The 16,752-nt window shown below is 24.4% G+C and overlaps 2 protein-coding genes across 2 annotated transcripts; both read right to left on the bottom strand.

Annotated features, from left to right (window-relative positions):
* Positions 1-3,099: 3,099 nt before the first annotated feature.
* LOC126901219 (shootin-1-like) lies at positions 3,100-7,412 on the bottom strand. The gene is made up of 9 exons (XM_050677561.1): positions 7,273-7,412; positions 7,106-7,202; positions 6,324-6,359; positions 6,157-6,249; positions 6,010-6,060; positions 5,856-5,936; positions 3,771-3,910; positions 3,449-3,511; positions 3,100-3,384 (listed from the first exon to the last, which is right to left on the bottom strand). Exons 1-9 carry the CDS (start codon positions 7,393-7,395, stop codon positions 3,289-3,291), a joined length of 780 nt encoding a protein of 259 aa, XP_050533518.1. The 5' UTR covers positions 7,396-7,412; the 3' UTR covers positions 3,100-3,288.
* Positions 7,413-10,243: 2,831 nt separating this feature from the next.
* On the bottom strand, positions 10,244-13,963 carry LOC126902061 (coiled-coil domain-containing protein 181-like; the record flags this gene model as incomplete). Its single annotated transcript, XM_050679083.1, has 4 exons — positions 10,244-10,738; positions 12,153-13,488; positions 13,614-13,796; positions 13,891-13,963. Coding segments are annotated over 4 exons (1,686 nt in total), but the record flags the coding sequence as incomplete, so codon positions are not given.
* Between the last annotated feature and the right edge of the window lie 2,789 nt (positions 13,964-16,752).

Below are 16,752 nucleotides of genomic sequence, written 5' to 3'. Positions count from 1 at the left end.
TTAATTTGTTTGAACGAAAAATAAGAAAATCAGTTGTATTACCCCGTTGTGTCTTAAATTGATTTAAGTTCCTTATTTACAACATAAGTATGAAAAATTGTTGGATTTATTCAATGAAAAATGTAGTTTATTAAACTAATATTTTAAATATTTGAATTTTTCTTTGTCGAAATATCTGGTTTCATCAATTATAATGATAACTAAGTACATATTTATGTTCTATATTCAAAAAAGGACTATATTAAGCTTCAAATTGAAAATTTTTAATGACAATTTTCTTAGCTGATGAATGATTCTTAAGTCAATTTTCTTTTGATATAGGATGTATAGCAAAATTTGTATTTCCTAAGAAATAGTGAATATATTAAAACAATATTATTAGTTAATTATTCTTTTTTATACAGAAAGAAAAAAGAAATACATCATAAATTTGTATATTTTATTACAATGGAGTACCTTTGATATATTTTTGTTAGTGCATATTACTTTTTAAGTATAATTTATCAGTTCATTCTACTAAGTTTCCATAAAAAATGTTTTCTACATTTATAGACACAGTTTTGTTTTGAATTCGTTTAAAGTTATAAAATAATAATAAGTACAAAAGAAATATTTGAAAAATTATGGAACTTGAATAACTAATTCAAATTGATACGTTAATCAAACTTATCTAGATCAAATTATTCGTCAAATATTTATTAATAAGATAATAATAAATTTTTAATTAACTAATATTAAATAAATATATAAATTTAACAAAATTTTGATAAGTATGTGCAATACCAAAAAAGAATTAAAAATACAATTATGAATTAATAATATATATTAATAATAAATATTTTAAGTTAATATAAAAATAACATTGCCTGATCCTAAGTATTTAGGATCAGTAGTGCAAAAGAGCAGTGATATTAACGAGGATGTAAGACACAAGTTTAAGTGCGAGTGGTTGAAGTGGAGAGAAGCGTTTGGTGTGTTATGCAATAAAATAATTCCAATGAGGCTGAAAGGTAAATTCTATAAGACTATAATGAGACCAGCTATGATGTATGGTTCAGAGTGTTGAGCGGTTGACAAATTTTAGGTTATTATAAAGTATAATTATGAATACATCTAAGTATTTTGTAGTCATATTATTATTTAATTTTCGAGTGGTACTCTTTTTTTAGTAAACTACTTTTGGAGTTTTACTTATTTTACACAACATATGCCGGTTATGATATATGTTGTGAAAAATAATCACTGAAATATATTTTACTATTTTATTATGATAGTTTTATTTTTTAAGGTAAACTATTGTAATAAAATAAATATGCGATTGGCAATCATATATAATTCAGTGAAGAAGTATTGTAAATTAATATTGACAACCTTATACGTTAAAATGTGATATAAATATTGAAAAGGTAACGATTTGAAATTTATGAATAAATTAACTTTTATATTGAGCTTTTGAGCTTCTAGCAAACAAATTTTCAGTTTCTTTTATGTTAAACCGTATTTCTTAAATTATTTTTATTTTCTTTTAAGTTTTCATACAGGTATGAAAACCTATTCTTTATTATTCTATATTATTAATAATCTATCATCATATCATTTAAACAATTTTTTCAATTTAAAGTTTTAATTGTTTATTTATTTTGTTTAGAAATTTAAATACGATAACTCTTGGTGTTCAAATGAATAATTTGTGTAAAACTTCATCAAGTTTAACATTTTTGTTAAAAAAAAATAATTGTTATAATATCAACAAATTATTTATGTCAAAATTGTGGTTTAGGATCCTTTTAAAAAAATGTAGATATAGACAAAAATACTTTTTGAGGGATATGTGAAATTGTCAGATGCGTTTTTACATATATTTTCTAATTACTAGTGTAAAAAATTACATGACACGTCTATGACTATAACCATCAATAAAAATTGAACCTTAATATTTTTTACTAAGACATTGGCCATATAAAAGTGAAGTTATTCATTTTAATTAAAATAAAAATTCAATACTAAAAGAAATATCAGGAATAAGAATTGAAATTTTAAAAATTAAGACAAAAAAATCATTTTTTCCAATTTCTTACAATTGTTTTAATGGAAAATTATATATATTTTTTTTTATCTTAAAACAGAAATTATTCGAAAACAATAGTTTATAAGACCAAACAAAATATACATAGGCGTAAGTAATTACTTATTTAACTTTACAATAGAAAATTAATATATCAATAAGATTGATTATTAAGATCAATAACAAAGCACTCGTATAGTATACTACTAATATTAGTATTTTTTAATTAGCGTGACGCTCTAAAATAATTATAATATATTTATACCTATTATAGTTGTTTTTGAGGAAGATTATATCCTTTTGTAGAGCGTAATATTTCAATTCATAATTCAGCAAACTTAATCTTATGTAATTGTTGAATTGCACGAATCCATCGATCCGTCGAATGTGCTGTCCAGAAAATGTGTTGTGATTATTTATGCCATCGTTGTACTACACCGAGTTGTTGTCGGTCTTCTCTCTATATCTGCATTGTCGCCGCCATCTTAGCACATTTTAACTATAAGCTCTATGGCGCTTGCGAGCAAATAGTTTTGTATTCGTTTTGTTGTAAAAGTAAAATATTACCTTTGCGATTGTCGCACCCTTATGCGTTCAGTATATCGCCATTGGGCCTACATATATTCTGACATACATCATAGTACCGTTCACAGAATATTGTACACGTTGGTCAGCTATTTGCATTCGACTTCAATATTCAACAGTATCATCAGCCGTTTCAATTAGCCGATAAGTATAACGCTTATTTATCTTTTTTTAAAGACTTACTCACATATCCTCGACATAGTTTGACTTAAGACAAAATAAAACAACGAACCCGCGTGAGTATCACCGTTCATACAATAATTTTTAATTATGTTTTTCTTGAATCTCATAAAATGCAAAAAAAAACATTACCTAGGATTTATATTATTATTATATCTATATTCTACACTAATGATTCACACACGAAAATGAATAAACTATTATTGACTTATATTTAAAATTAGTAATATTTTATAAATATGACAGCAAGCTTAAGTTATACATATAGAAATTACACATGTGAATTATAAATACAATTGTTATTTTTTAATTATATGTATCTTAAATACTAAAACACCTGAAAATATAACTATGGCTAATTAATATAATACACAAGAAACAGGGACCGGGCCACCTGTGTCCGGTATCCTTGGCCCGATTTGTTTCTGTGAAGTTCTTTGCGCAAAGGTAGAGATTAATTATAACTGGCCGGTATCCTTAATCCGTCTTTTAGAAAATATTTTGGCAAGCTCACTGTCATCTTCAGGAGGCTTTGTTATTTCTAAACGTTTAACCTTCAATAAAAAATCATAAAATAAAAAATGTATAGAGTAAATAAATATTTATGAAAATAAATACTTTTTTTAATACTACACCGTTTTTTAATTCTTTTATTAAATTGTCATTCTGCATATTTCTGGGCTACATGAAATAAAACAATTAGCTAATTTATTGAGAAATGTAATATAATTTATATTAGGACATCATTGAGATTAACAGGATTATCTCTTCAAACTTGGTTAAGATCAAATAATGTATTTTATTTATAAACCCTTTTCATGTATTAAAACTAAGACTAAGAGTGTATTTTAAAAACTCATGCTTCGTATTGGATTAAAAACTTTGATGCAACGATTTGTTTAGAGTACTCAATAATTAATTAGTAGATAAAACTATTTACCTTTAACATTTTTTTACTTTTGATATCGGCACCATTTTGTAATCTTAGACAATCACCATCCCCTTTATGCATTAGCGGAGACCGTGGTGTGAATGGAAAAGGTGGTGGCGGCGGCGGCGGTGGCGGTGGTGGAATAATTACTGTAACAATTTTTTTCTTAAATAATATATAGATTATATTAAACTAAATATATTCTTATAATATTTAATATAGACTAATAAAAATTGATTATGTCTAAATCAGACATCATAATTGATAAATAAGAATGATGTTTTAAATTTAAAAAAATTATCAGTAATTGTTAAAAATCAATTAAAATTTTATCATTAATTTAGATACAATATATTATAAAATTATTTATTAGAATATTATATATTCTGATGAATAAACTATGATTTTTAGTATACTTACACAAAAAATTTATCTAAAAAACAATTTCATATAAGAAAAATGCAATTATCTTCTTAATTATTAGTATTTAATGATTTGTTTTTTCTAAATTTTAAATTTTTTGTATAATAAACATTTAATATGTAATGAAAAGTAATTAGGCTTTAGATCAGGAAGATCTACAATGGACCAAATATTTATTTTTCAACAACTATTCCAAAAGACATGGGAGTTCGACAAGGAAATGCATGTACTCTTTATAGACTTCAAGAAGGCATACGACAGTATCCATCGCAAAATTTTAATAAATATTCTTTATATTTAAAGTTCTTTAATAAAGTTATTTAACTTCCCACAAAAATTAGTAAAACTAGTCGAAACAAGCATTATAAAAAAATTCATTAAAATAAATCTAGAGGAAGCTGAAATCGACCCAATAATAATGAAATCAGGATTTCACAGGATGAAAAGACAGGAGGACTCTATGTAACCTGTTCTATTTAATCTATTAGAAAAAGTTATAAGGGAAACTAACATCGGACGCCAGGAAGATGTGTCCCTACAAGAGTCTTCCATGGCATTATTGGCATATGCAGACGATTTGGTCCTTATGGATGAATAACACGATAAAGCCTAAGCTTTATGAATAAGCCTAAGAACACTATTCGGCTGTTTGGAGGAGGCAGCGAAAAAGGTTGGCTTATAAATAAACAAAGACAAAATCGAATACATGGTGGTGGGGAAAAGATATGGTACGAGAATATATCCTCCCTCGAGAATGGGTAACCATGAATTTAATCGAGTCAAACAATTTAAATACTTAGGTTCGGTATTGATCGAAAAAAAATGAAACTGAAAAGGAAACAGCAACAAGAATTCTGTCGGGAAACAAATATCTTTACGGACTCACAAAGATACTAGAGTTACGGTCCCGGTCGGAGGGAAATAAAGATACAATAGTATATTACAATATTACGCCCAATAATTACATACGGAGAAGAAACATAGACATTATGAAAAACAGAAGAACATAAATTTGATTATTCTGAAGAGAAAAATCTTTTTAAATTCTTAAAAAATCTTAAGAAAGATCTTTGATCCAGAATAATACGAGGAAACTGACAGATGGAGAATAAGAAAAAACAAAAAATTAGAGGAACTCTTTCATCATCCAAACATATTAAATATAATTCAGAGTAGGAGGTTACAGTGGGCTGGTTACGCCGGGCGTAATCAGAACCCACTACTGCACATGGTATTGGCAGAGAACCCAGAAGTGAAAAGGCCTCTTGGACGACACTGTTTAAGATGAGAAGACATGGCAAAGAGAAACGTAAAATCGTTAAATGGAGGCTCAGATTGGAAAACGAAAGTAGCTTACAGAGAGACTTGGAGGATTCGTTGTTTCACGGGATAGTCGAAATGGCCGTTAATGCCCAAGAAGAAGAATGAAAAGTAATTATACAATATATATTTTTTACATATGTGTAAATATATAAAGTCCTATAAGACAAAATTTAAATAATTAGGCGCATAAAGATTTTCCCTTTTTAATATTTTATTCTAATTATAAAAAGTAGCAATTTAAATACATTTTAAAATGTAAATAAAAAGCACCTTCAGTTTTTTATAAATGTTTTTTAAAGCTAAAACATTATAAATAAAGTTATTTTTACAATTATAGTTATTATTTACCTTTTGTTGCATTCTTTTGTACAAAATTATTAAAAGATTTTTTCAGCTCGATTAATTCCGATTTTATAAACTGAAAATCATCTATAAAATGATACATTAATATAAATTAAGGTAATATCAACATAACTAATGATCACATTAAATAATCTTTTACCTTCAAGTTTCATCATTCTTTGCGAGTTCAAATAAAATATATTATAACCTTCTAAAACATACAAATTATTATATGTATAAATATTGTATGTTTATTAAAAAATTTTATTATTATATTATCAAAACTAAAATGCTTCAAATTTATTACTTTTTCCTTCAGATTTTTTTATAGTTTTTTTTCCAACATAACAAGAAACTTTATTTAATTGAACCACTTCTAATTTTAAACTATGTACTACTTCTAAACATAAAATTAAATATTGATATAAATTTATTACACATTGCCCAACTAAGAAAAGTCAAAAAATGTTTTACCTTCGAGTTCCGTTAATCGCTGAGATGTTGTATCTCCTTTTAAAAACATAAGAATAATGGTTAAAAATAAAAAGCTTTAAATTAAATATTATACTACTTACCAAGAATTGGTATGTTAATACTGTTGGTTAAAATAATGTAATTGTGAGGTTTTAATAAATTTTACACAATTTTAACATTCATAACCGTTACTCGATTATTCTCGCTCTTTAAAGGTAATATAATAAGTGCGAGGAGTATCAAGTAAATAAATAATTCTTAAAAGCAAATTTTTTATATTGGATAAAAATTAGCAGCCTTATTAATTCATAATGAAATAAAATATACTCATTTGATTTAAAATGTCCGAAATAAATACATTCTAGAAGTATTTTTACAAAAGACGACAATTATTTAAATACTAATAAATAAAAGATAAGTTTGTGTATTTCTACTTTGACTGTATTATTTACTATTAATAAGTTGGATAATTGAGAACTTTGAAATACTCATAAGTAAAATTTAGAGTTCTACCTAATTCAGAAAATAATCAAAAATCAACTGTATTTTGTCAATAAAATTGTTTTCATTGCAAAAACGTTAAAGCAAAACTTGTAGTTCAGACAATTATATATTTTGTTAATGTCATTTTGGAAGCACTTGTATCTAAATAGATACATTTTTAGCTATTTTCTAAAGTAAGCAATCCTTTTATTTGCGTTATAATACATATTGTTGTTTAATAAATTTTGTCAATATATAAATGTCAGAACTACAAACTCAGATTTTAAAAAAATACAAACCATTTTTCATAGTATTTTTAATCTCATCTTCCTTTTCTGGACGGAATATTTGTGTAGGTAGACTTGGGTTACTTAATTGTTTATCGAATATGCCATCCTAGAAAATTTTCTAGGTATAATTCACATTTTCCTTTAAAAATAATTAAAATCATTTTATTAGATTAAACCGTAGAAACAGTAGTTAAATTATTTTCTTCGTTGAGTTTAAGCTCTGAAAATTGTTTGGTTTTTTGCGTTTCCTTCGAGTTCGGTATACTTATTTTATCTTTTGTATTTTTATTTCTTTTCATAAAATTCCATATAGCAAGAAAACATCCACACTTTTTGCCTTTTGATTTCATATTTATCAACAAACAATAATATAAGTATTTATAATAATTATAATAATAATAATAATAATAATAATAATAATAATAATAATAATAATAATAATAATAATAATAATAATAATAATAATAATAATAATAAAAATATAAAATAAGTTTATGAAGTAGAAAAACTTGTTTTTGTTATAATAATTAAAATAATTTGTAACGAAAAACTAACTGTAATGAATGTTTACTATGTAATTATTACAGTTACCCTAGTAAATAAATAGTTATCATTTTTACGAAAATTTTAATAAATTAAAACCTTAAATAATATCCTTAATAATTAGGGATATTGTTCAAATAAATAATAATTATTGATTTGAATGAATGCATAATTTTTTAAATGCATAATACAGTTTATCAATATTTTTTTATTTACCTTAATAATAAAAGGTAAATCCAGTTACCTTTATCCAGCTGTTTTTATATTTATGCATTTCATTTTTATTGAAAACAAAAATGTTTATAAAATCAGAAGCTATTATTAAAAATAAAGTTAATTATCAGTAATATATAATTATGTTATCATAATCTACTATTTTACATATTTAATAACATGAGTTTTAAGTAATAATTTTAAAATATACTCTTATATTACAATCATATGATTTAAAGATTGAATATACTCAGTTTATACAGTATTTTTTTAACTACTCACAAAATATCTTCTAAAATATATGAGCTATTTATTGGTTTACTATTTTAACAATAATAGTTCTTTGTTAATCTGCTTAACATAAAAACTTATTATTCTGCTACTATCCTTTATGCTTTAAACTCTTATCAGATTTTTTCTTTCAAATGTCATTCCCATTTTTTTATATCATCATTATATTTTCAATTGAATAAAAAAAATTTGTCTGAAAAATTATGCATTTTATTCGATTTTTATAAGTTTTATTTTTTTACAGCAGGAATGATCACAAAAATAGCATACTTATTTTTAAATACGGTACATTATTATGTTATTATCAATAAATGTTTTAGGTTCTTAAAAAATAAATAAATTGTAAACCCTATCTTGTTATAAATTTATTAATTTATGACCCGATAAAAATACATTATTTTCAAAATATTTCATTTCAGCCTCTATTCTTTAAAATGTTGAAAATTTAATAATATAAAAAGATTTTTTAAATAAAAATTTTTTTTAATTAAACAAATTTATTAATATATAAAATTTATCAATAGTATATTACATAATTAAGTTCATATATTTTCTTTTAGGCATCCTCTAATTTCCACACATTAATATAAAAATGATTTTTTATACACATTATGAATTCATTGTTTACTATAATATGATAAATTATACTATCATATAGTGATGATATACAATTATACTTAAAATAATTTTTAGTTTTAAATTGTTTTTCATTGTTTCATTTGTTTTATTTCATTGTTTTATTATATAATAAGGTCATCTTAAAAAAAATAGTTTTTATCTAAATAAAAGTTATTAAAAAAAAAAATATTGAATAAAATAAGTAAAATGAATCCATATATTCTGATCTATTCATTTCATCATAAACATACAAAAGAATAAATGTTTACTATTTAATTACGCAGGACAAAAATAACTTAAATATTTGCTAAAATTATTGTGAAGATAATCTTATTTTTGATAAATTATATAATATACGTAACTTCTTTGTTTTATAAAATGAACGAGTTCGTGCATATATATTTGAAGATTTATTTATAATACATTATTATAAAACAATATAAATTAGGTATTTTCAAAATATTTTATAGAAAATGAACACAAGTATGATAGTATAAATGAAATAATAAGAACATTAATATCTTAGTTCAATTAATTATTATTATAAAAATTTGTAAAAAAAATTTTCTCAAAAATGTTATTAGATTAAAAGCTAATTTTTATATAAATTCTTCCAGTCATTAAATTCATATGGTGTTTTTATTTAATACAATATAAATTTTATATTTTATATAATTGAATACAAAATAATGAATTATTATTATACAATATGTTAACAGCAATAGTAGAAAATTGTTTATTTTGTTATTATTTCAACCGCAGTTTAAAAAAATTTCATTACTAAAAATAAGTTTCATTTAAATGGATAAAAAAGTTTGTAATTATAAAAGTTAGTAAATATTTTTTTAAATACCTGAAAGCCCTATTTAAGTACATCCGTAAAAAAAAGTTTTATTATACATGATACATGTTGTTACACAAGTTATGCTACATTAAATAAATGAATTAATTTATCTAAGAAAATATTTTAAGATTTTATTACTATATTTAAGTTTGATAGAATTCGATATATTTGTTCGACTCTTTAAATAATATATTATTTTATCTTCTCTATTATACTTCTTGAATATTAAAATTCTATCTAAAACCTCAGACAATTTTTATTACTCTATTCTAAAATTTTTGAAATTTCAAATTTTTAACATTTAAGTAATTCTTGAAGCATATTAATAAGCTCGACAATTCTAAAAACTGTATCCAACTGCTATATATATATAGTAACCCTATAATGTCTATGGTAAAATATATTATGCTTTAAATTAAAATAGTTGATATCGTAATAAATCTTTAAATTATTTTTTTATATTTAATGGTACAATTATCATAAAATTGTACCTCTTTTAAATAATTTAATTTTAATTACAATTCACATAAGATACTGTTATAGTACTAAAATTATAATTTTTCTTAAATTAGCAGTAATCCAATTATGTAAACAACAATTTGGAAAAAATGCCTTTACTACTTTTATATTTGAGTAAATCATGTTGTAATATTAAACTGATTATACTTTTTTTTTTTGTATATAAAATATGATGGTATTATAAACCATAACTTAATTATTTTGAAAAGTATAATAAATTTTTTTTTAAAGTTTTCATGGAATTATTTCTAAAAATGTAATTTTTTGTTCAAGGCCAACGTGCGAAAAGGTTTAATACTTTTAAATAGATTTTTGACTCATAATTATAATATTTTGCAAAATAAACTTATAATTTAATTACTTAGTTTTTTTAATTATTGATAAACAAGAACCGGTAATAGCCTACTTTTCCTCCTCTAATTTAAATAAATCATATCACATTTGACCATTAAAGTTATTTCTTTGTATTTTTTATCTAGTAGATTCATTATGTAGAAATGAAATGTAATTACAATATTTTCTATAACTTTAACCATTCTTTGTTATCTTTAATTTTCAAAAGTTCTTCCAAAGCAAACGATCCTTTTCGATAACTTCCATTGTTGGACAATTTTCTAGATAAAAAATAACTATTATTATTAGTAGTAGTGAGTTTATGAGGCCTCTATGAATGCAATTTTCAATCTGTAATCCGACACAAGGATTATGGAAGGTAAAATTAAACATTGGGCTGCGGTATATTACCCAATAAAACCTTACCATAGCTATTTACGTGACGTGTGCCCTTCAAAATAGTAAAATAAAGATCACTCTCCTCGACTAGTGAATGTAAGTAAGTAGTCTACAAAAAATAACTCTCAAATAACTTCTTAAAAAAGGGAGCATAGACTTATGATATAATTTTTTCAGAAATGTCAAATTTAAAATTTAATCATGAAGATATTTTATAGTGCCAGAATATTCAAACACTACACATAATAATAATATTGATATAATATTTAGTCATGTCATACTAGTTTAGTTATTCTTTTATTATTTGGATATTAAATTTTACTATTGCATTCATTAATGGTCATTTATATAAATCATTAAACGTTAATGTATAAAACCTCCCTAGTTTATTTGTAAATTTCCATACTTAGATCGTTTAGCGATGTCTCTAAAAGGTCCGAGAAAGTGACAAATATTATAGGTAAGATTTACTAAATAATTTAACAAGGAATTTAGAATCATGTATGAGTGATATGTATGTTCCTTTTTTTGTTTAATTGACTCAGATTTTTAAGAATAATTGAAACAATATACATTTTAAATAATCTATAGTATTCTTAAATTTTTGATATATTTACAATACAAAACTGGTAAAAATGCATTTTCAACTGTCAGATTCATAAACCCATTCCAATCAGAAGAAATTATATCCGAAGACGAATATTACGCGGTTGATGGAAGAAAACGACGTTATATTGTTATTCAAACAAGGGTTCGAGCTATACAATAGATAGGATCGATGGGATTATACTGCGTGTTTACAAATATATCCCTCTTGGTGAATAGTTTTATAAAGCTCTAAGCTAGCAAACCAACTGGCTGAGAAGCAAGCCACTGGACATGAGCTCTACATTCCGAGTTGGGTCCATAGTGGACCTGATGTTAGGGAGCCGAAAGACACTGATTTGATGATAGAACAGCAGTTTTACTTTATGCCAGTCGTAGAAACAAAAATATGAAGTTGACTTATGTAAAATTACACATTGTGGATTGCGACATTCAGATTTAAAATTTCACAATATTTCAAAAGGCCTTTATTAATTTTACTATGATTATGAGAATTGTAAAAAAAACCTAAAATAAATATATTAATATTTTTCCTAAAAATAAATAATGTATATTTATAAGGAATCTAGTTAGAGTAGCCGTGAAGATATCACTGCCTTCTAAAACAAAAAATATTCTTCTGGTACTGTATTCTTATAATTCTTTAAGTCCAAATCCCTGATTATATTTAATAGTTTTATATAAACTTACATTGATGTTCTTGCAGATGATACAGTCAATCTACTCAATGGATAACAATGTCTAGGTTTGGCTTGTTTTTTTTGTTGTTTCTTCTGCTGTAACCATTTAGAGAAATTTTTTTCATTTTCTATTCTTCTTTTTTGTTCTTGTTCAATTTTTTTCTGGTGAACTTCTTTTCTACGCTGTTCTCGTTCCGTTTTCAATCTTCGTCTTTCTAATAATTGTTCGGCAGACAGACCATATTCCGATCTTAAACCATTATAATCTGGCAATCTCAATCTATCACTACCTCCACTACTATTAGAAGATTTTCTTGACGATCCGCCACTTGTTGACTGTACTTGTTGAATACTATCGGCTGGTTTTTTTTTTATCACGAGTTGTGCCCCTTTATTACCAGATATATCGGTCTGAAATTCCAAAAATAAATCAGAGTTTGTCGACTTCGGTTGTAATATTTTACTTGTTCGTTTAGTAACTTCGTTACTACTTTTAGCTGCCTTCAAGTTGATATGGAAAAATTTGACAGTTTTAGAGTGTTTAGCATCGTATACTTTGTTTTTATTCAATGGCTTGAGTTTACCACTGGAGTCTAATTCAAAATAATAAGTAGCTTGGGGTTTATGTATAGATCGAGAAAAATTACCATTACGGTTAATCACAGGAGGCCGAATTTCTTGGCGATTTTGCTCCACTTTCTTTAGTACTGTTTTTTTAGGAACCAATTGTTTTATTCCCTTTGTTGATGTCGATTTTATGCTTCCTGTTTGCTTCTGAAGATCTTTTTTTAAATCCCTTAATCTATTTCTTAGTTCTTCGGGATCCAATTTTTTAGGCACATAAATATTGTCATCATCACCTGCATTGAAATTTTTTTCATCACCTACCGAGCTGTTTTCATATAATTTATATTGAGAATGAGTAAATAACTCTGGAAAATTTTCTACTTGTTCATCAATAGCTGGTCTCTGACTCTTTCTATCTCTTTCTATCTCTTTAACCCTGTTTAATATTGTTTCAACCTCATTATCTGATTCAATAATGTTCACAAAAAACGGTGGATCTTCTGAGTCTGAAGAAAAGCTTCGACTAAAAGAAACACTTGAAGATGTTATCTCCTCATTATCTTTGTATTCTTGCTGAGTTGACTGATTTTTTTCGATTGTTGGACAAATCACTACATCATTCTGATCGTCTTCTTCTGTATTAGGCATCAAATCTACTTTAGCTATGATTAGTTCAGAATCATCAACTATATTTTTATTGTTGCATAGATCAATAACATTATTATTCGATGTTCTTTCTTCAGAACCTCGAAGTCTCTCTGTACCGATAGATATGGTACCTAAATTAATAAAAATTAAATTTTATTCTAAAATGATATTCATAAAAATATTACATGTAAATAATTTTTGAGAAATAAAAAAACATTATAATTGAATAAAATGTAGACATTCTTAAATATTTTACCAATATCTTCAAAACTATCCAAAACTACAACAGTATTATCAAATTTGACTTTAGATAAAACACTGACTGTATCTTTATCGATTATATCATTTTTCAGTTGTCTGTTGGCATCGACAATTTTCAACCGCAAGTCATACGGTTGTTGAGAAGGTTTTAATACAGTACCAGAAGCAAAATAAATTTCTATAATAATTGTTATAAAAATCAAATAACTTATGATTGAATTTAATTTTACAAATAAAATTATGATTAGAATAATAACAAAAAATCATATTACTTATAAAATCTTCTTCGTCATCCCCGTTGCATTCATTTAGCACATTGGAATCATTCGTGGTCAATAATTCATTTTCATTTAATAGTTTAGGAAATTCATGTGTAGAAGTCAAACGATATTTAAGATCATCATCAAAGATATTTGAATAATCTTCATACTTAGATGTTTTGTGTTTATCAAATAGAAAATTTTCGTGATTTTTAACTTTACTTTTCGTATTTTTTTCATAATTCATTTCTTTTGTAAAAATTTTAATAATTAAAAAAAAACATATGACATTAATAAGGTATTTAGTATTAGTTTAAAAAATATTAGACAAATCATTATTTTGATTCTTAGTCTAATTCTTCATAGTAATTTTAAATTTCTTAAAATGAAATTCTTACTATGGAACTCCATTAACACATTCTAGAAAGTAAAGTAAATATCAATGGTTATGTACACATTAATGCATTTTTTCAGAAATAACATTCAATGATTACATATAAGATATACAGAGTGTTTAGTTTATCACCAACTACTCGCAAAATACTGTTTTGAAAAAAAAGTTTTATTTTAGATACATTTTCTTTATGTATTTACATTGTTATTTGTGAAATCACAATGATGACCGATGGTAAAAAAGAATTGCACTATTTTAACCCATTATAAAATTGAACCATTTAAAAAATACATAAACATATTATATATGGTACAAAAAGAACTGACCAATAAATTATAACAATTGTAAAAATTTCAGACCATATATGGAGTGATCGGTTTATCATAAACTGCTCGGTTACACGAAAAATAAATACATTATTGCAAAAAATATATTTAATTTTTTTCACTTACATATATTTCTTGATTTATCAGCTAATAATGACTTTTTAGAATAATCCTTTATAACTTAAAGCAGTATGAATTTTATTTTTTTAAACTGCAATATACATATTTAACGAGTTTATTAAATATAATCTGATTAAGAAAATGACTGGTCGATAACAATTTTTGGACCAGTACATTGGAAGTTATTCTCATTTTTATACTTAGACAGGACGAAGAATACGGCTAGGAAATTACTAGTGGTAAAATTAGCAACATCCTTTCCACACCTCCAATCATTACTTTAAATTGTTAACAATTTCTAAATTACTGATCCAAAAGTTGTTTTCTGACCCATTATTTTCTTAATTAGATAGTTTTCTATGTTATAAATTAATTAAATATGTATATTAACATTAAAAAAAAAATAAAGTTGACACTCTTATAGTTATAAGAAATGATCTTAAAAAGTAATTATTCAAGAAATATATGTAACTAAAAGAAATCAACATTTTTTTAAAAATATTTTATTAATATTGACATAAATCGAGTGATTTGTGATAAACCAATCAATATATATATATATATATATTAGGGTGTCCCTCATTTATAAAATTTAAAAATTACAAAGTGCCACCCAAGAATAGAACATATACGTTTTTATTTTTTTAGGGCCAAATAAGAACTTTTCGAAAATTTTTGTATATATACTTTTTATAGAAAAATTATATACCTATAAAAAAGGTCAAATAAACTTTTTCGCAAAAGCTAATGTTTTTGAGATAGACATAAAAAACTAAAAAATCACCCTTGGGGAGGTTATTTTTAACCCCCTTGGGGCACGTCTTAGAGTTGACCAATCGTCTCTAAATTTTGTATAATTTATTTTTTCATTTATTTTATTCGAATAATTCTAGGGGGTGGCACTTTGTAATTTTTTAATTTTATAAATGAGGGTCACCCTAATATATATAAGAGTAAATATATTATCTGACTACAGCATAGTATGACGTTACAAGAATATTTTATACAGTGTTCAGTAAGGAAACGGGTTTTTATTATTTTGATTGCTGGTAACAATTGACCTGTTTCCTTACTTACTTAACACTATGTATACATCATTTGTGCACATAAAAATACACAATTAGAAATGTTTATTTTAAAATATAACTCATTTTACACAAAATTTGCACTTAACACATGTGTGCGCTTAACCTTCGATATAATGTAATATGTTTAACTAATTAATTGTAATTTCAATAAAAAAAAGTTCCCTTGATAAAATTAATGTTTATGAAGTATTACATCTTTTTAAGCGTGTAAACATCTACGAAGCGAGAAAATATATTTGTAATACATTTTTTTTATGGCGTGTAAACAAGCAATACAAAAACCAGGGACAGGCGCGTGTTATTACCAGCATTAATAAAATAAAAAGTTATTACACACATTTTATTTTCTTAAGTGTAAATTTATTCTCATACCCACTTTAGCTTAGCTTTTGAATATATAAAAAAAGCTGAGCTAAAGTGGGTATGGAAATAAATTGCTTTTCAAATTTCTTAATCATTGATATAAACTGTTCGAGTTTTAATTAAATATAAGATACTTTTGATAATAAAAATAAATCAATCTTTACAGTGACTTGTATGCACCATGTCTATAATAAATTATTTGTTTTGCTGCTAGAATTATTAATTAAGAAATAATTCTCATATTTCAATTCTATAGGGCAAAATATAAAAATATGGGGGGGAGGGGTGTTGTACATAAAATATTTGACCTAATAAATTTAAGCAATTGCAACGAAAATCGTATCAACTCAAAGATCTGAAATCGAAAAAGTCTTGACAAAATTATTTAATTCTAATAGAAATATTAGTATTAATAGAAATTTTCTATTAATATTACTAAAAAAAAAATTAATTACTATTCTAACCAAATTAATATAATTCTATTATAACAGTATTAGAACTACCAATATTATTATAATTAATTAAGACAAACCTTTATATTCAAATAATTTTAATGACATTATTCTAAGCAATAAACCATTAA

Source organism: Daktulosphaira vitifoliae, unplaced genomic scaffold (genome assembly GCF_025091365.1).
Source record: "Daktulosphaira vitifoliae isolate Bord-2020 unplaced genomic scaffold, ASM2509136v1 Scaffold_3, whole genome shotgun sequence".
NCBI lineage: Eukaryota > Metazoa > Arthropoda > Insecta > Hemiptera > Phylloxeridae > Daktulosphaira > Daktulosphaira vitifoliae.
This window is presented reverse-complemented; position numbering and strand designations above follow the sequence as displayed.

Coding starts and splice junctions, on each gene's coding strand:
- LOC126901219 (XM_050677561.1), bottom strand. CDS start 7,395: ATGAAAAGAAATAAAAATACAAAAGATAAAATAAGTATACCGAACTCG. Junction 6,360..7,105: donor TAAAAATACTATGAAAAATG/GTTTGTATTTTT, acceptor TGTTTTTAAAAG/GAGATACAACATCTCAGCGA. Junction 6,061..6,156: donor AAAAAAATCTGAAGGAAAAA/GTAATAAATTTG, acceptor TGTATGTTTTAG/AAGGTTATAATATATTTTAT.